At 37.6% G+C, this 24,527-nt stretch overlaps 1 protein-coding gene across 2 annotated transcripts; it reads right to left on the bottom strand.

The window, feature by feature from the left end:
- Nucleotides 1-8,591: 8,591 nt before the first annotated feature.
- On the bottom strand, nucleotides 8,592-22,418 carry ddc (dopa decarboxylase). Of its 2 annotated transcripts, none has more exons than XM_020656960.3 (14): nucleotides 22,261-22,418; nucleotides 21,080-21,287; nucleotides 20,706-20,819; nucleotides 20,381-20,500; nucleotides 18,071-18,205; nucleotides 16,452-16,595; nucleotides 15,870-15,936; nucleotides 15,445-15,539; nucleotides 13,662-13,729; nucleotides 12,858-12,934; nucleotides 12,053-12,072; nucleotides 11,843-11,941; nucleotides 9,600-9,701; nucleotides 8,592-9,360 (listed from the first exon to the last, which is right to left on the bottom strand). In XM_020656960.3, the coding sequence occupies exons 2-14, from the start codon at nucleotides 21,278-21,280 to the stop codon at nucleotides 9,160-9,162; spliced, it is 1,443 nt and encodes a 480-aa protein (XP_020512616.1). In that variant the 5' UTR covers nucleotides 21,281-21,287; nucleotides 22,261-22,418; the 3' UTR covers nucleotides 8,592-9,159. The 2 variants fall into 2 exon arrangements, with proteins under 2 accessions (XP_020512616.1, XP_020512615.1); XM_020656959.3 differs by having other exon boundaries at nucleotides 21,080-21,317; nucleotides 22,261-22,361.
- Between the last annotated feature and the right edge of the window lie 2,109 nt (nucleotides 22,419-24,527).

A 24,527-nucleotide genomic window follows, 5' to 3' on the forward strand; every position in this document is an offset into this window, starting at 1 on the left:
CTGTAGCAATGAAAACGACACACAGGATTTCTCCTGTTATTTGGATGGAACCATTGATAAAAAAAAGAAAATCAACACAAAATAGATATTACTCCCTGTAGCTTTAACTTTCTAGTATTCTTTTTTTTTTTTTAATCAAAATCTGTCTTTTTGAGTGAACAACTGTATGTTTCACATTATTAAATACTGATGTTATATTAGTTTGTTTTGGATTAGTCTAATATCATATTTATATTCAAGTTAGTATAAAGATTTCCCCAAAGTGTATTTAGCTAGTTCAAAATTCTTCTATAGGATTATAATGTAGGTTAAACTGCCGTATTTGCATACTGGCACATTTCTTTACTCCCTCTTTTACATATATTCAGCTCTTCAGGGATCCTAATCAAACTGTCAAACTAAGTCGTCTGTCACATGGGAGAATACAACTCACCTTTACCTTTACAATCTCAGCCCTGGGCTTCTGTTGAGTTCACAAGGAATGTGAACAACACTCAACGATCAAGTTGATTGGGGCTCAAATTACAACCTACCTCATCTCCTACATTCAGCACTTTTCTTCATGTCATATTTTTGATTTGACATATTCATCATGTATTTTTTAAAGGTTGCTGATAAAATATTAATTTTCTGCCTCAGCTGCAGTAACAAATGCAGACACAATGTATGGTCCACTTTACATGCTTTATAAATCCAGTAAATTCCTCATCACTTCAGCTGTTGGGTGGTCTTCTGGTATCTGCTTTGAAAGAAGACACTGATTGGCACTTACTGAATGAAGATGGATTATTTTCAGCTGCCTGAAATGAGACCTGAAACACCCTGGTCTGAATGAACCAGACATACAGTTTGCTAAAAAATTAGATTTTCACATGGAGAGGAAATAGAAGAAGGTCAGAGAGCTCCTTAACTGTTTGTGTGTTGAGCCTCCTGGATACAGATTTCACAACTGTACTATACTAGTACTGCTGCTGGACTTGTACTATATTGTTGGATACTCACATTTTCCTCACAGAACAGATGCTTCAAGTTCAAATCCTGCAACACTTATTGAGGTCATATGTGAGGTATCATGAAGGCTGCATGAGTCAGAGCTAAACAAAATAAATGTGTGTCCTCTAGCAGATTTCCAAACCAATGTTTTCATTATTTCAAAGTTTACATTTTCAACATCCTCATATTCTGGTTTCTTTGAGCTTGATGTTCTTCACAATTTGACAGGAGTTTGCCATAGTTGTATCTTAGGGCACTAAGCATTTGGTTGGAAAATCTACAAAACGCTCCACAGGACTGTGTATCACGTTGCCTGCTTTGTCATGCACCAGCACTAGACACCAACAAATGAGACCCACTCCCAAAAACAGAGAAGGGCACAAATACATGATAAATGACAAATTCCTTGTAATCTTCAAATTAATTTTAGTAAATATAATAATGAGGAAATGTAAGGAATTTTGTACAAATAATTTGTAATTTGGCTTTACTAAAATGTATTTAAAAAATGGATATGATCATGTTTTAGACTTTCCCATGTTTAAGGCTTCTACTGCTTTTTTGGAGGCAGCCATAGCCTCTCCCTATTTCTACCCTGTAGTCCTTCTACTGTTCAGGCTTCTGTGTGTCCCATGTTGGTTTCTTTATGTTTCTGTATGAGTGTGTGTACGTGTCATATAAATTACTTCACATAATGTTATTCACCTGCACTGCAAACCTGCCTACAATTAATAAACCTGCTTTCCACCAATCAATGCCAGAATTATAATTCTACAATCAGGCCTGCTTTATGCTCTACAACATAACACCAACGTTCTCTTTTAAGACTATGGGTTATTTTTTAACCCCTTTGTGTGCTATTTAAAAGAAAATGTTTTGTGTTATGTGTAAAAGAAAAGGTGATTATTGTTTTACTGCAATATAAAACACAATTATAATCACGTTTCGTGCAAAAGGAGAAATGGTATAATGAACTTTCCCTCTGCTGGAGGCACCTTACAGCCTCTATGAGTCAAATCTTGGCAGTGAAGCCCTTGCATCCACATATTCCATATAAGCATTTCCATATTATATTTCATAGATACAGCTGAGCTAGGTCTGAGTGGGAGCGCTAATAGCCTATAGCGGTTATGTTGCGCGCCCCATGTACAGAGCCTATAGTCCTCATTGCTGCAACTGGGGGTTCGTATCCTCGGCCCTTTGCTGCATATCATCCCCTACTCTCTCCTCCCAACATTTCTCTGCAAGCTATGCCTGAGTTACCTTCATTGTTACACAATACGCATGTTTTCATAAATGTGTTGTGTATTTCTCACATCAGCCTGATGGTCAAAGTAAAACTTGTGAGCTACAGTCACTCAGATGCAAGTCTAAATAGTTAATATAATCAATTACTGGACATCCTTTGTGTAATTCAATCATGTTGTATTTCTTTTTCTTCTACATAATATATAATACAGTGTTGTACAGACTTCTTAACACGATATGGAAGGTCCATCAGTCTCTCATTGCCAATTATAAATGAAGACAGTTGCTAGTCCTCTGAGATTCGCAAAGCTGCCCAGAGTGTGTGTGTCTGTGTGTATGTGTGGAATCTCTGCTTTCAAAACGAATCCCGGCCACAGGCTAAGGCAGGAAATGTTGTGGTGGTGTTAAGGCTAGATCAATTAGTGGACAAAGGCACTTCAAATCCGCAAAGAGACCCTATAGACTTGGCAAGGCTTGGTAATGTGAATATCTCTTTCTTAATCGGGTTTGACCCAGCCCTGCGTTCTCCCATTTGTCACTCATTTGCTTTCTAACATTTTCTTGTTTTCGATTCTGCACATGCTAAATGTTTGCAAAACCACTCCTCTGAACAGGTAGTTTCTCTGTTACACACTCTCTCTTGACTAATGGGAGTTTCACAGATCTTAAAGTTATATGAGGAATTAGATAGTTATCCAAACACATACATGTGTACTTTGTACCTTGTTAAAGCAATGTACACATTGTACGAGTGATGTTGAATGAATATTAGCATGGATGTTAGTCAGTCAACATCACTCCATATTTACCAATATCACAACAGCTGTACCAGTAGAACATAATCTTAGGAAGTTAAAATCAACATTAAATTGTAACTATTTTGTTTATTTATTCTTGGCTTCACCAACAGAACTAGTTCTGGAGACTGACAGAGACTGGACAATTGCAAAGCAATGGGAAAAACAATTCTGTACTCTTGCAACTGTGTGTGTGTCTACATGCTTCATCAGACCAGCAACCGTTTGTTCAAAGCACCAGGATGAGGCGGAGTGATACTCTTAATGAAAAGTCGTAATCATGCATCAGCACTTTTAAAATAACTTGTCCATATGTGGTCAAAATGAGCTGTTTGTGCGTTCTGCAGTGCCACTGGTAGAAAATTATCCATTAAGAATCTAATGTGTGGGTGGCTCATTTCTGTTCTGGTGCACTTTAAGTCCAACAGGGTCCTCACTGTTGTGGTTATATTGACAATAGCTTACCTCTGCACAGCAGAAAACTCTCCTCCTCCTCCTCCTCTGATGTACCAGAGGCATCAAAGACGTAACACAACCCAATGTCTCATGCAGTCTAAAGCCGTGTAATAACACTCATCACACTATTATATTTTCAGAAAGGAAACACTTATCCTAATTGAACACAAAGAATTAAGAGCAATCAGTGTATTGTTCAACACGAGGCATTAAATGCAGGACATGTAACGTGATCTCTGAGGTCTCAAGTATAGCTGTGACTTCAGATTTACTTATGTGCTGGAAGCTGCTCGGTTGAAATGGTTCCCAGTTTATGCCTTTCAAGTGAGAACGTGTCTGTGGCAAGCAGTCAATAACCAACAACCATAGAGGATACATTTTTGAAAGGAGAAGAGGGTGCCATAAAAATTGGAGCTGACATCATGTATTGGCCTGATGTGGGAAAATGTGTTTTATGATGACGTGTAAAGCTTTACATTAGTGCGTAATATCAGAACTTTTTTTTGTGGATTTTTTATTGATGTTTATCGTTGTCATTTACAATAAGGCAAAAACTAAACATGGTAATAGAACATTTGACCTCCATCCCTTTCTATGTATTTTTTTTTAATCCAAAAAACTAAAGTTTCCCTTTTTATATCCCATAATCATTTTTGCAGACACAAATCATTTCACATGTAGTAAATACAGTCACTGATGGAAGTCAGGCAAGATGTGACGATGAAACTGTCATATAATCCAATTTAAAATTGATGAACCTGAAGTGTGTCTGCCTTCAAACGCTGCACACATTTAGATGACGCTGCAATAGTATTATTTAATAATAAATGTTGCTGGCAACAAATATTAGTGACTCCAGCTCTGTTTTGCTCTCAGCCAACTCCTGAGGGGAAAATATATGGCTCTTTAGCTGCAAATGCCCTGTCACCCAGAAGGTTGCTAACAATCTGTCAGCAATCTGGTATGAAACAGAATTTAATCTTTTATACTGACAAAAGGCACCAAATATGACAGGAATGAGAACGGGAAAACCAATATTGTAAAGTTACAGGACAGCAAAACATTGTTGTAGAGATATTATAAACTAAGAAAAAAGTGGGAAGGACTACATACTGGGCTGATAATTCTCTGGTACTGTCCCCTAAACAGCCCTTTCTCTTAATAGTAAAGTAGTCGTGTGATTCATTGTTGATATCGTTACACTGATTATAGGAAAATCAGCCCCTTGCTGACTCAACAGACACACAAAAACAACAAATTACTGAATCCTGTGTCCGTAGATAAAAGATAAGATGGGCTCATAAAACATGCATGCAAAAATATACAGAAAATACTGAAGATAAAAAATGTTCTGAAAATAAAAACGATGATTATGTAGTGAAGACATACAGTATGTATTCTTCTTGTTTGGGTTTGCAGTGTGGTTAGCCCAAATCCTGAAGCGTGTTGACATATTTTTCCCTGATCTAAAGGAGATGGTGATGTCTTAACACACAAATACAGTAACTTTTGTTTATACATAGTGCACAACAGTAAATTGTATATGTAGTCACAGAGTGTCAGACCTGTCACTGTAAAATATCGGTAACCCTGTAATCAAACACTGTGATTGTACATAAGACGATTTAAAACTGATGTTTATGTTCAAGAACTTAATCATGTAAATACAGTAATATTGTCCTCATCAATCTGTAAATGTAAATACTGTAAAAACTCTACCTCATGTAAATTAAATTCATCACCTGTTACATAATTACATATTTATTATCATGTTCATTTCAGCATTTTTGCACTACTCACCACGGCACTATAGCCTTGTATATATTAGTCGTTCTGCTTGTATTATGTTTATATTTAATGTTGTACTTTTAGTACATTGAGAGCACAGTTACTGAGGACAAATTCCTTAAGCAGTCATGGCCAATAAAGCTGACTCTAATTTGGATTCGAATGCATGACACCCAAGACGTGACGGTCTCAGGATGTGTAGCGGTGCCCTCCTGTGGTCAAATGACGCAACTGCAACTGAATGGACATTACAGTAATAGGCCCTGCAAACATTACATAATAACGTTTTTTTCTCAAAATACACAACTAAATAGTAAAAAAAAAAAAAAAAAATCAAGAATACTTTTTCAATGACAGGGCAATGATTTCAATATTTTTCTCTTTTATTTACTTCAAAATCTAGAAACAAAATCATCTTATCAGCAGCTTTTTAAAAAGGCAGTCTTTACTGGCAAAACTTATTTGGGCAAACTTATTCACAATGTGAGCAATTGTTAATGGACTGAAAATACATGTCTTTATTCACTTAATATAAGAAAAATCCTATCAATTTAAGATTTGAGACACATCTTATCTCTCTAACATCAAGCAATAAAAACATGAAGCAAGCTCTTTGGTGTGCGTTCTAACAGCGGGGGCAGGTTATGGCAAGCAGTGAGGAGGAGTACGAGGGAGGAGCGCGTCTCTTAATCTGAGGGGGAATAACTGCCAGTGGGCAAAGGTGTCACCTCACACACAAAGCACCGATCTGTCAGAGCAATCAAAGTTTATGGTGCCATTAATCATTGACGGATTAACGATGCCACGGGGAGTAAATGATACCAGCAGCCACCAGGTCGCTGCTCATCTGTAAGATAGCATTTTGTGTTGTATGCCACTAGGACGAAGTAAAAGTCTGCACAATCACATGGCCGGAGCTTCTTCATCTAATATATCTCAGAGGCAATAAAAAATAATAATAGGAAAAATAATAGGAGACTCAGATTACAAGGACTTTTAAAATGCATTCATTTAAGTCATATCTTTATATCTAAGCCCCAAGGCGCAGATGCGATAAAGTATTTAGTACCATAGTTTTATTCTTCAATGAACATGCAGAGAAAACCTGCATTTCATTAATGTCAGTGTGTGTTTCCCTGGAAGTACGCATGATGACTATGTGCCTGCATTGTTTTATAGGGTGGTGGACACAGGGTGGAATTATTTGCCGTTAAAGTCTGTTTTTAAATATATATCCTGACTTTAGAAGAAAGGTAGAAGTAAGGTAAATCTGATACCTTATCTTAATAATTAATTCAACACTGTCACTGGGTCAAAATGCCCCATACGTGCTTGGTCAAGTTCCACGTTTTTTATTACATCAGTGCTTTACATACCCATTACAGGACAACTTTGAACCCAAGGAAATTTAATTAGTAACTTCTCATATAAATGTTAACAGATCTGCAAATTGATTTAACACAACTTAAAATATTCCTGTACTTCTTCAACATACTGGCATGGAGTGCTTTACATGACAGTGTTGTAGTACTCGAGTCTAGGACTCAGCCTCACGTTTTACTGAAGTCCAGATTTTAAGGACTTACGACCCAATTGGGACTCCAGCACTAATGACTCGAACATCGACTAGAAGTGAAGCATTTGCTGCATTCAGACTCTGAAGATGCAGAGGAGGACTCTGAATTGATTATTGATAAAGACTGAGTTATTGTTGTTAGTGTGTCAGTTTTTTGGATAAGGCCTGAATGATGTATCCAGTTTCAAGCAAAGGCTAGTTTTTGACTAACACAATACATATTTTTTTTCTAACTGCATATAAACATATTGACTGTTAAATGGCCTTGTATTAATCCACACACACATCTCATGTGTAAAGTAAGTGTATAAATTATTTTTTCATAAGTACTGTAAATACAGGTTGAGTTCACTATAAAGCTCATGAACTCTGACCTCTATAATAGCATTTGGTTGTCCCAAGTGTCCCATCATCATCAGCCTTAACAGAACCTTTCTTTCCTTACCTGGACCCTTAGTCTTTGACATGTTCTTGACCCGCTGTATTTTTGTAAATGTTTATTTACCCTTCACTTCCAGTTTAGAAAAAAAAATCTACCTGTCTACTAATCCTGTGTCATAAAGTGTCAACCTGAAGAATGTTCTTAATTTAGCTTTAACTGCAAGTGAAAGGAAATGCCAATGTCATCAGGGGTTAAGATTTGACCTCTAATACTGAATCCCTATCTGTATTTATAGAACACGGGCCTTTGTCCTCAGGGATTACAATGCTCAGAGGAAGCTGCACAGCACAGCATGATGGTTAGTTGTGTACCCACGCCTGTCAACTAGAATTGAGAGCACTGAAGAAGATGGACAGCAGGTTAAATCAGGCAGCATTTTTACAACTCTTTTGCTATATGGCTTCAAAACATAACCTTTGATTGTGCCCAATAATTTGACATCTTTGTGATCCTGATCTATTTTACACATCTAATTAAAAATACAAAATGAGATCCAAGCACCATGCGTACTATGTTCCACTTTAATTAAATAAACCAATCCAATGCAGCACACAGCCAACTTAAACATCTTGATCCCGGAGTGGACTTTGACCCAATCAGATGAATTTACAATAAGGTTCAGTGATTTCACACAATGAATTAATATCTCCTGGCAAACAAATAAAAACAATCACAGACCCACAAAGTGACTTTATATATTTCCATGGATATGGATAAAATGCAGGATACTACAGAAATGTTGTTTTAATTATATTTGATCGTCATTGGAATCTGTTAAACATTGTGGTTTGAAGTTAACCTTACAAGATAAGAGATTTATACAGATATCAGACTACCATAACACACAAATTATACTGAGCTATTGGACACCAAATTAATTTTTCATCTTGATTTCCAACCCTTTTTTTTAAGTCGACTGATTGTTCATTTTTTTCTGTCTGGGTGTACACATTTAATAGTTTATGGGATCAACTACAGCATAAATAAATCCTCAGTTTCCTCATATCTTTTCATTAGAACTAAATAATAAATAGCTCTGATTTTTACCCAAGTGGTTCAATGGTTACCCAAAAAGTAGGATTTATAGGCTGAGAACGTGATTCTCTTGTGCCACTGTCATTTTTAAATACTACTCTTCTATCATATAAGACACTAGATGAATCAATGAGCATTCTGTAAAAAACAAGACAAAAGACAAATTAATTGCCTTGCTTTGCAATTGTATTTAACATACAAGTACTTGTGTTTATGAGGTCACAAATGATTGAGGCTAATGCCTGTAGACAAGGGATTCAGCCTGATTAGAGAGCATTTTATTTATCTCATTTTATGAAGCCACTCTTACATTAAACATTATATCCAGATAAGAGACGTTAGAGTTTATCTTTGTCATTCATTTCACTAAACATATCCACAAAAAAGAAGCCACCATTGGCTCAAAGATTTTTACACACACAATGTGAATTACATTCATTGCAGCAATAAATACAATAAAAACAATTAGCATAAATCTATTAGCAGACCCTGAGCCAAATTAAAACTAAGAAGACACAGAAGCAGCAAAGACAAACAGGGGATAGGTGTAAGGAGGACATGACATACACGTCTCACTGTGGGGAAACATTTTGTAGCAAGCAAATTTCATATTTATACTTATTATGGATTGTTGTAGATTATTTTGACCAACATCAGTTTGCAAAATCAAAAGATTGATAAGCCTGGATTACTCGTCTGCAAACAACAAAACATCTGCTGAGTGAGCTGTAAAATAGTTGTTCTTTCCCTTTAAGACATTTAACATCTGCAAAATAAATCTTAGTCCTGACTGGTCGCACCAGAGTGGACTACAAGCGGTTTCGTCAATGACTAGGCTCCTGTAAAAGCTCAAAGGTCATCTGTGTGATGTGCCGCCATGCTTGCTGGATGTGACGTGATTCGGTAGCGCGAGAGCAGATGGCAAAGCGCAGCACAAAGCTGCCAGAGAGCTGGCAAGGCACTAGATGGATCTCTCTGTTTGTATTGATCCTTTTCAGCAAGTTCTGGTTCCGCTCATTGGAGCCCTAAGCGAAAGAAAGAGAGCACAGAAAGACATACAGCTAAAAACATAATTTTCCTGACTTATGGACACTTTGGGGTGAACTGTTTGTCATTATACATTTTATTATGTTTCCAAATACACTATGAAAGCAGTGTACTTAATCAGAACTGCATTGTTACATGTGAAAGACAATGAGCAGATTGTTCTCTGGTATGAGAGCACACAGGCTTTTTTGAATGATGTAACATCTGATGATATTACCTTAAGTCTGAAGCAGACCAGTCCCATGATGACCTCAGCACAGATCTCAAATCTTTGGTCTGCTCGTACCAGACTCTCAAACTCCTTGGCCAGGGCCACTTGCTGAAAAGAGACAACAAAGAAATCACTGAGCCATAAGCTCCTCCACTCGGTCACATAACGTGCATATGATGAAGAGTCTTTTGTCTGAAGTAATCATTAGAGATCTACAGTAATGTCTAATGTTTAATTTAGATGATTAAAGAAATGGCACAACTCATTATTGGTTTCAGGTTGGTATCATAAAGTCAAACAAATGTTATGTTGAAAAGGTGTTGATTTCAAGCTGTTTTATAAATTTACTCACCAATTCTACATGTCAACTATTTGTTTTATGCAAGCCATTATACCAGAGGCATACTATCTAATACTTTCACTAGATGGCAGTGCTGTATCATTACATGGCACAATGCTGTCATACAGATAAAAATGACTTTGCCCAACTGTCTTCCCTCAATATCCTTTGCTTTGGACTATAACCATCTGTAACTTCCTATGACCAAATCAAAAGAGCAAAGTAAGTGATGGTGCAGATCCTGGCAAAGGAAGCCCAGTTTAAACAAATTCAAATGAGAAGTAGCCATGAAATAGTTCAGCTTTTTTTTTTTTTAATCAAAACTGGTTTTCATGAAATGTTATTGCACTCCTTTGGAATAAATTAAAACAGCAGTGTGCAGTCAAACATGCTCATTAGCTTTCGTTTCCATCAATAATAAAGGAGTCCAAGTTGCTAAATGCATGTGAACCTGTCAACACAGCGCACTGCACCTCATCACTATTAGGACAGGTTGATGACCACTTTTCCATGTTTTGTCAATCCCAGAGAGTTTTTCACGATCACTTAGAATTGAATAGAATAGAATTACTTTATTGATCCCAAACTGGGAAATTGTGGCGTTACAGACTATTTTCTCCAGAATAAAAGACAGCCCCTACAACCAGTATTCACAAATTCTGCATTTGCATTTAAACATATACATTAGATGCTACTAATTTAGATTAAGCTACACTGGAACAAAAGCAACGACTCAAACTGCTTACTCTAATCTAGAAGACAGAAGATGTACAGTAGAGTATACGTCATTAGTTATAGCTGCAGGGATCAGTCCTGCTTCTGCCGCTTCATTTAAAAATGGAGACTAAACACAAAACAGACTCACTTGATTGACAGAGATGACTGGAGGGAGGAAGAGGAACATGAAGGGAGAGACAGGCATGCAAGGGGGAAAGCATCGAAAGGAGACTGCGAGGGGGGAAGGGGGGGGTAAATGTTGGAAAATGTTGCTATAAAAAGAAGAAACAGACCAGACAAATATGACTGACAGGAAGTGCTGATGGAGGCAGAGATGAAGGCACTGAAAGGACTTTAATGGTTAGGAGGATTAGCTAGTGAGGCAAGGGAGGAGGGAAGGAAGAGATGGAGAGAACGGGTGGCATTTACGATAAAGACCAATTATGTGTGATTGTCGGAAGTGATTTTTATACAGAAGGGATTGATGGAGTGAATGAAACACGAAGACTTCTCACCAGTGTTAGCAGTGTGCTTATCTTTAAGTCATTTATAATAAGGAGGTCAGGGCGTGGTTTAAGTTGTTATCATAACGGGATTGAAGCAGTGACATAACACCCATCTTTTGCAACTATGATTCCAAAATGATCATGAAACCTCAATAAACACCTACACTGTGTAAAAACAGCAGCACAAGATGTAAAAATCTTATAAAGTTTGACATTGTCTTGAAACCACGACTGTGAGGAGTCTTTAGCGGGTTAAGAAATGAACTAAATTTGATATTGATGCTCCTTTAAGAGCCACAAAAGCAAACAAGGCCATCTGAGAGAATGGCAATTTTTTTTGGTAGTTATTTTAAATGCCTGTTAATGCTGCATCTACAGGTAAGGTGTCAAACACAGTGATTAGTTGCATGCTGCTGAACCAGCCTTTTTGGACATTTGGCATAACAACAAGACTTAATTAGTGATACTCTACCATAAAAAAAAAAATACCCTGCTACATTTCAGTGCTCCTAATTGTTTTCACTGCAGGGGATTTCTACCTGAAAATGTCAGGTGCTGTTTTGTGTGAGGGCTAAAAAGATATGGATCTAAAAGACAATAGTCAGAATTAGGATCCAGGAAGTAAAGGGTAAAGACACGTGGACTCAAAGAAATCAGTGGAGGGGATCCTTTAGCTGGACTCTTACCTTGCGTATGTGGGCCTGTATGCCTGACAGCCCGTACATACGGAAGACAAACCACATCTTCAGCGAGCGAAATCGTCTTCCGAGTGGAATCTGCCAATGCTGCAAGGAGAATAGGAGAATATATATTTAAACTCTGAAAGTTTGATGTTCGCTATGGTAACCAGATTTCCTGAAAATTGTGGAAAGAAACTAAATATTGTATGACCTTACCCTATAATCTGTGACCAGCCCTGTTAAAGTAGAAAAGGCCCAGGATCAATAAAAACTGTATTTGAATCGACACATTTCTGATACATAACAACTGTTGCTTCTGAAAGGGATCTATTCCATTCTGCGGGTGTTGCTGTCATGATCCCACCCACTTTATCTCACTGATTGCAGGACTGTCGGTCCACACACGGACTAATATCTACAGGAAGCTCATCGCTACAGAAGTGAGCCCTGCGTTAGCTGCTGCTAATAACCTCTAATTAGATTGAAGACGCCGGGTTGCGTGAGTGAAGGCTTTTGTAAGGTGCTGCAGTGATGTAGGAGGCAAACACGGGTTGTCTTTTGTGGCAGCCTGCTCGTCTGTCAGACAAATTATAGTGCAGATCTGATTCCATCTGCAGGCTGAGCATGTGCACCAGCACAGAAGCTGCAGACACATATTCACACGGACACTGAATCACATCATGGGGATTTTGAGGTCTAATTTGTGACATCTTTGGCAAAATTTGTATTCTTATCAAGTCTTTCTTAAAGCACATTCACACTTCCATGAATATAGGATGTAATAAATAAATAAGCTATCAAAGTAGATCAGCTAAACTTTAGCTAACAAAGAATTCAGAGGCCAGAAAAACACTCACATTCACATTTATACTCCAATCCTAAACCCTGTTGTTAACCTGTTTAAAATGTGGCTAAAGCAAGTCCTCTAACTGGTATGATTGCCGTATGAACAGTCATTTATAGAACCACAATGAATACAATCTAATCAGTGTTTTCTGATTCAAATCAGTAATGATTCTACCTGACTCCTGGTTTTCATGTTTCAGGTAGAGTGGCTCCATCTTGAAGGCTCCGATGATGTCTGCCCTTTTCTTCACCCTAGGAAGAAAAATATACTGACTCTACATATTCTAAAATAATCTAAATGAAAATATCAAAATTCAGTTCCTTTCTTTTTGAGGAAAGTACTCCAACATGATTGTGGCCCTACAGTAGATTTCACACAATATAAAGCAATAAAAGTTTGATAGGTTTGGCACTTGTTTCTTGTCATAAAGTAATGTATTGTAATACCTTTAATATGTTGTACTAGACTGTCAATTGTATTCCCAATACTGCATGAAATCTTTAAAAAGTATAACAGAAAATGTTACCTATATCAGAGCATATTTGTTGATGAAGGAAGTAATAGTTATATCAGAAAAGTGAAACAGAAAATATCTCAAAGGCAACATGTAGCCGCTTCCCCTCAGCACGGTCACACACCTTTGTTTCCGACTCGTGCCGAGCATGTCTCGTTTTGTTTGTCGCTGACAGGAGAGGCAGCTGGAAGGCGGGAGTCTATTTTTACTCTGCAAATGATTCATGTGTTGATGGATAACAGTTTAGAGACGACACTAACTAGGCTACTGGTTGTCGCTCTAAAGGAACCATGAGTCACTCGGAGGTAAGCTGTGAAGTATTCTGACTTCTTGCAGAGTTTCCATTGGTTAGGCCTTTCTTTGTAACACACAATACAGACACAGACTGTTTTCACATCATTTCTACACAGTCTATTACTATTATACTACACAATACAGGACATGAGAACAGTGAAGCCTCTTACCACAATGCAGAGCAGTCAAAGTTGACAAGAAGCCATTTGTGTGGGTTGAAGTTGAAAGAATCTGCAAACTTAACAAGAAACACAAAACAGTCACGCTTGATTTCTTCCTAAAACAATGACATTCAAATAACAGAATACACAAAAAAATACAATTTAATTTTATATCATTTGCTTTAAGTGGGGATTGTATACATAGGCTCCAATTAAAAAGATAAAAAATGACATTAAATAATTGGTCAAGGGACGCCTGATAGAGGACTATAGCTTCAGAATATGGGGAGCCCACTATAGGCTATCAGGTGCCTGATGTACAGAAGCTATAGCCCTTGTTGCAGCGGCCATGGGTTCGAATCTGACCTCTGCCCTTTACTGCATGTCATACCCCACTCTATCCATCCAACATTTTTCTGACTCTCTTCAGCTGTACCCATCAAATAAAGGCAAAAATGGCACAAAACATTTTTTTTTTAAATTGGTCAAAAAAATACTGATATGTCACAATTGTACGTATCAAACAAGCACAATTTGAAAAATGTTTTTTTTACTCCAGCAGAAACAGATGATTATACACATTTATTAACCATCACTGATGCAGATTCAACCTTTTCTCCAACATCATCATCTCGACTGAAGCAGACACAGTTTATTTGAAATGCAAAACAGGAACATGCAGCCAACAGCTCACAGGGTGCAGAGAGAATAACCCTTTCCTCGCAGCATTGATTCATACCTTTTTTTCCCCTTATCTGTTCTGATTTTATTGTTTGCTATCTTTTGTAATATCCTATTCTGCTCCACCATAAATGCAATAACACAGCACAGAGAGACAATGTGAGACAGACTCCTGTCTGACAGTTGCTATGCTGACTAATTCAAAGGGGGTTGGTTGCCTGCTCGCCCATCACTCATATCCTAGCAACGAACCGTCCAGCAGGGCCACAGTCACTGAATTATAATTTGCATTGACCTCAAACTGTTTGAAAGTTATGAGCCAAAACTAAAGTCTACAAATTCTACTGCATGTGGTTTAAGTAGGTTTGCGGATTAGTAATTCACTCTTAATCTAAATTCCCTAATGAATTAAAAGTATTGCAAAGAACACTGAAGAAAATCAACAATAAAATTACAAGAAACATATGTATATAAATATTTTTTTACACATCTGTAGCTAACATTATAGCTATCTATAAGTATGAGTAAGGATGGGACAACAGTTGGTCCTTTTACAATCAAATCAGTTTCCTCTGGTGGCCACCAACATTGTTAGAACTTGTGTGTCTGATAAACGGTGGTTTATAAAGGTCTAACGCTGCCTCAGGAAATTACTTGCTCCTTATCTCTGCGTCTCTGCACAGCTTGGGGAGCAACAGCTGCCTTGGCAAGCCTCAAAAGGCGGACTGATGCTCCTACGCTACCAACGATTGTTCGGCCTATTACTCACTCCTGCGTGCTTTCTCCTTGACATTAACGTCATGCCATTTTCAAACAGAAAGGAATCAGTCAGATATAATCAGTATGCGCTCAGTGTTTCTTTTCATTCGTGTTATGAGGGATATTTCATGGATAATTGGACAGAAACAGGCTGTCTTGTCATTTAACTGATTCTGTGTTTTGGGAGGCAGGTGGCTATTCAGCTAAAATTCAGCTAAACATCAAGTCATTTTTCTCATGAGACAAACTTGTAGTAAACCTTTTAAAGTAGTCAAAAATCCCTGATACTGCAACTTATGTTCTTTAAGTGTTTATGTACTGCATGAACATGAAAGTGAAGACTTTTACACACCTCAACACCATTCAGCAAAGGTCTGAACTCAGGGCAGATAAAAGCACTCCCAGCATACGCGGCATCGATGTGCATCCACATGTTTTCTTTATTACCTGGAACAGACAAAGAAGAAAGAGGATATAAATGAATATCTAAAAAATGTCTCTTCAAAATACATAATCACATCATACAGATTAATATCAAAAAACACTTATCTATTATTACTTTATTTTGAACTAGTTTTTTAGCTCTATAAAACTTCCTGAATGCATAATTATTGTATATTTGTTTCTCATTTGTCCACACTTAAGTATGATACCTAGTTCATACTTATAAATCTAAATTTGCCCTTTGAAGGATCCTTGTCCTTCTTGAGCCAAAAAAGTGTGTTTTTAAAGCAAATCCTGCAAACGTGGCTAACAAACTATTTCACATTGACTCACACAGAGGCCCCAGCTCAGTGATGCGATCGAAAGCACATGATGGTGTGGTGCCAAGAGTCGCACAGAACTGAAAGACACAAACACACAGACAATATAACACCCTGAAGTGCTTTCTTATCCTGCTCATTACTTATTTTATCTGTAACAAATGTGGCATAGTGTACATGTGATTTAAGACATTGGACCTTACATATTTATTTTAATCAGGAAAAGTTTTCAATAATATATTCAAACATAGGGTTTTACTCTGGATGATTCAGAGCTGCTGTTTCACTGTTCAGATTATTCTGCTCTGATAGTGATCTGTGGGTCCAGATGAGACCGAGATCATTGTCCTTAACCAGATAGACAAACATGAGGCTAAACAGAAACAATGTTATCCTTCAACAGAAGCCTCAGGGCGTGCACAGCAGCAACACTGCTAATCATATCATTGTGAGAGGCTGCACGGGTTGGTAAAGCAATCTAATGCCGGATGTGAAAACAATTAACAATATTTGATGTTTGTGATGCTGCTGTATGCTTTTTCTCCCTTGTGTGTTATCTCTGAGGAAGTGAGTGTATGTTTTTGTCCTTTCTCACATAGAAAGGGATAAGTCCAGCAGCTTTGTCCTCCTCCACCATCTTCTTAAGCGCGTCTCCTACAACAGTGTAGTTGTTGTCTGTAGGAACCTTCCTCATCACCACTCCTCCAATAAGAGCTGCACGCTCCACTGAAGAATGCGCCTGAGGAGGAAAGAGATGCAACAATTGTGAGAAAGGCAATATAACTGATTTGTCTTGCCCGTCCTTCTTTTGGAAGCCAAAAAGTTAAACAGATAACTCCAAATGTAGCCGCAATGATTATGCACTAGAATGTATTTGATTTGATAGAGACGATGCAATTCAACATAGTTCCTAGAAAGAGCATGAAATGAATGTGTTTGAACAGAAACAAGTTTTTACTGTAGCCTTTTCTCATTTTCAACTAGAGATGCACTGATCTACTTTTTTCAGTTCTGATCCGATGCTGATACATATGTACCGATACAGATACTGAAACTGTTTTTTTTAATCATAATGAACAGTGTTAATGTAGTTGGTCTTATGTGTAAGGATGCACAAAGCTGTAGTAAACCTGGCATTTCATTTGTTATTCAAAGAGCGAAAAATAAATAAATTAAAATACACAACAATTAAAATAATTCTAAAGAAATGTATTTGAACTTGGTGCTGGCTTCACATCCAACAGGCAGCAGCAAGAATTGTACTTTTGATCATATCGAAGGAGCTGTTCCATCTCATCTGAACTTCTTGATGTAGACGATTTGTGGACACTTCTTAAAGTTCGGTCTGAATGTCTTCAAAGCGAGACTGTGCAAGCGGAGAATTTTCAAAATGCCAAACGATCTTGTGGCCGTCAGTCAGATAACCGATATGTAAATTATGTCAATATCGGACACCAATATTGATACCAATATTAGATTGGATCTGTCCCGTCCTTCTTGTCCCTAGTTGGGCCTTTACTCATAATGTCGTATTGTTCTGTAACTGTGTAGTATGGGAATGATATTTTGTCAGAAAAAGGCATATGAATGGGAACCCTTTCTTAACAGACCGTATGTTCATTCATCAAAACACAATTGAAGTCATTCTTGAATATTTACCTAAATAGTTTAAAGACCTTCTGTCAACTTGCATAAGCAAGGCTTTTTTAAATTACAGTTATACCAGAAAAAAACCTCAAACTATACATTTATAGCAAAATGACTCCCAAGTGATTGTTGAATCATAAATACTGAGGATGATCATTTTAAGACCATTATCATCCTCAGCCCTAGGTTGAATTTTGTTTTACTGACCACTTCCAAAAGAAAAGGATGCGAGAATGAAATAAATACAAATTGTCCAGTTGTAATTGACATTTAAACCCTGACAAAAGAGCAGTGTTGTTCAGAAGGAAAACTACAAACAGCTCTCTCAGTAAAGGTCTGTGGGGCCCTCAGGCAAATCCCTAACCCAATCACAAAGTCAGCCTGCTATTAAACCTTATCAGAGCTACAGACTGCATGACCCTCTGTCTCAGTCAATCACTGGAAAACTAATTTACTGTTACTGAGGTAACCTTCAAGGATTTAGGATCTGCATTTACCCACAAAGAAAAATAAAGGGAATAAGAGAGAGCTCAGCCTCTGCATTAAACAGTAAGTTGTCATGCTTACTTGTTCAGAGGTGTATGCCACCAGTTCCGAGATGATGGTACCCTCCGATTTTTCCGGCTTTGAGGCCTGGACATGTCGGACGGCTTTACAGCGAGCAGCGAGCAACGACATCAGGGTGGCCTCACTAGCTGTGCCCTGTTGAAGAATAAAATAACTTTTAAAATAATTCTGCTCCAATGTTGTGTTCAGTTCAAAATAAACTAAAGGTACACTTCTGTTTTCATTGACAATGACAACTAATAAAGCTGGGGATTTTCAAAATGATCTCACAAAAAAATAAAGTATTCAGTTATTTGCCTTAGCTTGCATCAAATATATACCGATACTTATGATTGTGGAAATGTAAAGCTAAATGTTTGTAGCTTTAGGACCTAAACCCCAATTTCAATTTTAATTAACCCCACAGACACAGCACAGGCAAATATGTGTTGGCTGCTGAAAAACTTTACAGATTTGAATTAATAAATTAACAAATTTCTTAAAGATATTTGTGGAGAATTATAATATTGTTTTCCTTTTTGTGTTTTCTGTAATCAATACTGATGCAAAGCTTTCAATGTCTGTTTTTCAACTGATTTGTAAATCAGAAACACACAGACCAAATTGACTTACAGCAAGTTCAACATTGTGTTTCTATATGAAGCGGCCTGTGATTTAAAAGCTGTGACACCTCCATCTCCTCATTTAAAGGAGAAAATCACTACAGTTAGTTACTCTGCCGTGAGACAACATTCATCCAGCCTGTTACTGTGAGAATTGTTTGAGGCTATATAATAAAGAGAAGCATGACTTTTTAGGTATCTGGGGATATCATTACAAGAAATCAATGTAATGTTCAAATCATTTGATCAATAAGCACACATCACTTGCCAAACATAAATACAACAACTACAGGATATGACATTTGTGCATTTTGTCAAAACAATTGAAGAGGCAGAGTATAATTAGGCATCTAAACATCGAGTTACTGTGAAGAACTGAAAAGAGCAAACCAATAAACAAACCTCAGGCTTCCACACCTCAGGTACCCATGCACACTTCCTGCTTCCTTCCCTTGTTACATGCACACTTAACACTAATCTAAGATGTTTTGATCGTCTATAAATAGTTTCCTCCTAATTTGTAGCTTTTAGAAAAGTCTACATGCTCTCCTCCATCCTTACCAACATGATGTTTAGCTGGTTCTGTACACATTGCACATTTTCCTTTTCCAGGTAAAAAGAGAAACTGCATAGTTGATATCAATTATGAGAAACATTTACTGCTAATAATCAAGCATGGTTAAAAAATTAAAGTTGCCTTTGAAGAAACTAGAAAAAAATATAGAGGGATTACACACATTGTTTTCCTCTAATGCTCTGGCAGATCATTCTGTGTCATCTTTTGTCGCTTTTAATTTGTTTTAATTATAGTCAAGTTGTCTTTTTCCACCACCAATGTGTAATGACTCACACCGGGGTAAAAAGGGAAATCTAAGGTCAGGAGCGTCTTTTTGAATCCCATTTCCCCTTTGTGTTGGCATAAGGTTTATAATAATGGCTGTCACAACAGTCATTAGCCTTGCTGCAGTGAGAAGAGCCCCGATGGTTGCTATGGTGAGCGGGTAAGCTGCACAAGACAGAAACAAAAAGACAACGCACCACGTAAACACACACACACACACACACACACACACACACACACACACACACACATACTCACTCACACACACACACACACACACACACACAAACCCTCACACTCAGGTGGTCACAATAGAAAAGGCATGAAAAGATCTGTCATCAGAGTGCACTCTCATGCTCCAACACTCAGCATCCCACAAGCACATACACACATATACACACACACACACGCACACAAATAGATGAAGCTAGTATCCTCTGTTGCCTCTTCGTTTCTGTCAATGGAACACTAAACTAATGCTTTGCCTTTCGCCACACGAAACAATCCTGTCCCCATCAATGTCATTTCTGCCTGCCTGTGGATGACACATTAAAAGGCAATTTCCTGCCAATTTTCTGCTGTTGTGAGCAAGGGAGAGAGACATCAAATCAATAGTACACAAATTGCTTATGAATATATGTTTGGAGGACATGAATGCATATAACCCCCTTTGTTTTTATTGAAATCAAACTTCTAAGTAAACTCGAGCCATCATTGAAATAGTTCAACTTCCTGTGAGTATATAAAAGTCGTGAGCCTCGTGATCTGGCTTTACTCAAAAAAGAGTATAAATGGGATTTGAAGTCAGTTTGATAAGAATGTTTTTTTCTCAGAGTTCGAGGGTATTATTGAAAAAAAAAAAATAACCTGGATGACACCTCCTCCATGGCCATGAGTCCCAGCTATAAAATGATCAGGCAGATTCAGCATCTTCCCCAGCCAATCCAACATCACGGTCTCCAGCTCTGTGCAGGCTGGGCTTGCAGCCTGAGACACACAAACCAGAAATTCAAATGAAAGTCCTCTGCATAAATATAAACATAAATCTAGTCTGTAAAATACTAGGTCCTCTGTGCAGCACATCAGCTTCATGTTTTGTTTTGAAACTTTGTTAACTGCATCATCCCTATAAAATAAAAATAATAAATTCAATACAGATTCAGATTTGGAGAAACAGAAAAGTGTTTCTTACCCAGGAGAATCCAATGCACCCAATAGCTGTACACAGCATGTCAGCTAACATGGCAGGGTACGAGGAAGCAGCAGCATAGTAGGCAAAGAAGTACGGGCTGTGCCAATGGGTGACCTGAAACAAGAAGTAGATAGAACATCAAGTGGTTGCCAAAATAAGCGGTTGCCAAAATCTTTGTTAATACTACAGCTGAAATTAAAAAAAAGGGGGTATTCTGGCCTTATGGTACATGGAAAATATTTAGTTTGTTTATTGGTGTATCATCATGGTGAATCATCATCTTTTACTATAAATGTATAAAGGACAAGGACAATAGAATCTATGCTACTTCTATGCTATAATGTGCATAAAACGTCAGGAAAGTCTAATCTCACCCCGGGCATTATGACTCTCTCCACATCTTTTATAATATCCTCATAACTCTCAGGTTCAGTCGGGGCCTCAGTGGGGATCAGGGTACGAAGATATCCTGGTTCCACATCTGGGTAGACTGGTCGCTGTTCTATGTTCTCCAGATAGTCTGCTATATAGTCCACCATCTCCCTCCCTCTGCGCCGAAACTCTGCTGCATCCATGGTATGACTGACACACAGCACAGATAGATACATTCATCTACTAACATGTTAAAATACATATAGAATTAAAATAAAAATTCATTTGATTAATGTATGTGCAAAGTAAACACACACACACACACACACACACACACACACACACACACACACACACACACACACATAAATAGGTGTAGTCCTCCTGGTTAATAATTAATATCTTCACCCTGCATGAACTGATTAAATGATTATGACATAACTTCAATACTCCCCATAAAAATGTTTTTATTTTTTTTATTTTTGAATCAATGCAGCCAATTTTAAAAACTGTTTCAGATCAAATTTGCCCTATATAAATATATATGTACACACACACACACACACACACACACAAGCTAACAGAATCTCCTTCTCACACACAGTGAGATTAAGCCATGCTCCTTGACACAGTTTTTATAATCGTGTTCAATTTAAATGCATGTATGAGCCCCTGACCCTCTTAGCAACACAATAAGCCGGACTTATCATAGCTTAGATTACTTTCACTTTACAGAGTGAAGAGAAGAGAAAAGCTTCATTTCTCTGTGTTAAACAATGTAGCCAAAGGGTCATAAACCTGTTTGAAACAAAGCCTTATCAAGATTACCTTGATATCCCCGCCACAATGACTGAGAGACATTAGAATTCGTTCTGTTCTTGAAATGTTTTCAAAGAATAAACCTGTTGCAGTGTATTAACATAAATTCATAGGAATAAAGCACAAAGCTTTGAAAGATATTGTGATACAAATTGTTGGCATACTGACTACTCACATGGCACAATAACAAATGAACATTGCCCCTGGCTCTACAAAAGTGGCTTATCATCCAACAAGTGTTTCACCCTGCACTCTTTCCCTTGTTGAGAAGCACAGCACTTATCCTTATCTCAAATAGGATTAAGCATGTTTGTATGCATGCGCGTGAGTGAGTGTGTGTCAGTGTGTGTGTGTGCATACTTACAATTTCAGGTGAGAGCTCCAGCAGTGGTGTTTGGATGGTGGCGTCCACAAACAGACGGACAGACTGACAGACAGGCACGTGGTGAGTTTGTGTGTGTAAGCAGGACAAGAGACATTTGCTCCTTTTATCTTGCCACTAACAGCCCCCACCCCACTAACCCCCCACTGGGCCAGCCAATGGGAACGGGGATCACAGCATATGCAAGAAAGACTGAATCATAGGGAGGCTCTGATGCTCGCAAGCATATACATACAGAATGATGTGTAAATGATCTTTTCAACACTTGAGGTGCAGGTGCTTTGATAAGCATACAAAGTATGAAAATAATTTGGTGACGGAAAAAAACACATGTTGAATAATCACAGCAAAGTCTATTTTAGGAAAGAGCATGGCAGTACAAGTTATTGTAGCATAGTCTGGATGAATGCTTTATTCTGGTTGGCTGCAGGCTGTCCTTTAATTCCTGATAATGTACACTTAGTAGGCTACTTACAGTGAAATCTGTATATTCACTATTTTACAGTGAGGCACAGCATACTTGGTATTACCATCTTTCTAAAATAAGTACCCATAGCAATCACCACAAGTCAAAGACTTGATTTACCATTTGTTGCAACATTCTCACCATCTTAGAAAAGTGATGAGTGATATTTCTCTTGAGTATGACAATGTTGATAAACAGGAAGCAACTAAAGAAAGATAAACTGACAAGAACATTATGGTTTATTTTAAAATGTTATTTCAAACACTATGTGCAGTGCTTCAGTGACTCATCTTTTGAACACCACAGGATGGCATCTGTAAGACGCAAGGTGATAGGCTTACATCCTCCCTCTACACACTGGTACTATTACTGGTCCTAATAATCATAATCTCACGTCCTGCACAAATACAACTTCTCTCTTCAGGCTGAAGCAGTCAACATGGCCTGTCATGTGATAATGAATATTTCATTGTTGGTCTGGGGAGAGTGGCATCATGGCTCGCAAGCTCAAATTAATGTTTAACAAGATGTTAAATATGATTAACAGTATGTCCACTGTATGCCATTTTAGTGCCTTTATATATTACTAGCTTATCTTTAGCTTTCAAGCAAGTAGCTGAGCGAAAGTGTGAAGTGTGCAGACTAGAAATGTCTGGGATTGTTAAATCATTTCTAAGATTTGTTCTATTCATTGGATTAGTGAACAGCTTGCACAACTTGAAACCAGAAAAAATACTTTTTTTTGTTAAGCGAGTGACCATGTTATGCAGGAAAATGCCCTTTTTTGGTGTCTATTATCAGGAACTTGAACTAGGTCTATTTGACATGCAGCAAACGGTGTTTTGCTCCAAGGAGGCAACTTTCTGGAATCAACTCTTGCATTTTTTTTTGTTTCAGCCTTAGGTTTTACTCTGGCTCAAGAACACATTATAAGAATGTAATGTAATATTATATAATTATGACAATATTGGGGTATTAATTTGAGGACCAATCAGCATTTAAAAAAAGATTGCACTGTCTAAGATGTATTGGCCAAATAAGGGATGCTCATATTTTAGGTCGATCCTGTTGTTCACATGTTTCTTTTAAAGTTACTGTTAAAATTATTATTGGACTCTAATGATGTTAAGGTTCTTCTTAACTCATGTCATGATCAAGGTTTTGTTTCCTGCATAGTAAGCAAAGTTTGTTTGTCATGAGACACTATCATGAATCCAACATGATACAGAGACATATTTCCAGATGTTGTATTTTGACAGATTATTTTCCTACCGTACTCATCATTTGTTCAACTTTATCATTGCTGTCAGGATCCACTTCCTACCTTACAGGATCGTCATTAAATCCCTCATCCCTCATTGATGTTTTCTTTTTCTTTAAATAACACTGTCAGCCTAACACCCTGATAAAACAAATGCTATGCAGGGCTTTAACATTTCATCATATTTATTGTGCATCTGTGGCTTCAGAAACCCATACACATTGATGTAAATATCAGTCTCTTGAGCCTTAGAACACAGATTGTAATACAAGCACCCGTTGTGCCGTTGTGGGGGCTAAAGTTTGATTTCTATGTTAAAATATTTGAATGGTGTATGATTGAAAAGTGTGGGATGTATTTTTGAAACTTTATTTCAGTCCTTGGCCTGAACTTACGGATGTCTTTCTCCGCTTTAATATTAACCTTACTTTTTATCATCTGGAAATTAAACTGCGTTACTGAATCTAGTTCTTAGAAAATGAATAGCTATTTCACTGATGATATAACATCAACTAAAAAATG

This window comes from Labrus bergylta, chromosome 8, assembly GCF_963930695.1.
Source record: "Labrus bergylta chromosome 8, fLabBer1.1, whole genome shotgun sequence".
NCBI lineage: Eukaryota > Metazoa > Chordata > Actinopteri > Labriformes > Labridae > Labrus > Labrus bergylta.

Coding starts and splice junctions, on each gene's coding strand:
- ddc (XM_020656959.3), bottom strand. CDS start 21,313: ATGTATCTATCTGTGCTGTGTGTCAGTCATACCATGGATGCAGCAGAG. Junction 20,501..20,705: donor GGTGCATTGGATTCTCCTGG/GTAAGAAACACT, acceptor TGTGTGTCTCAG/GCTGCAAGCCCAGCCTGCAC. Junction 13,730..15,444: donor CTTTGCTGAATGGTGTTGAG/GTGTGTAAAAGT, acceptor TTTCTTGTTAAG/TTTGCAGATTCTTTCAACTT.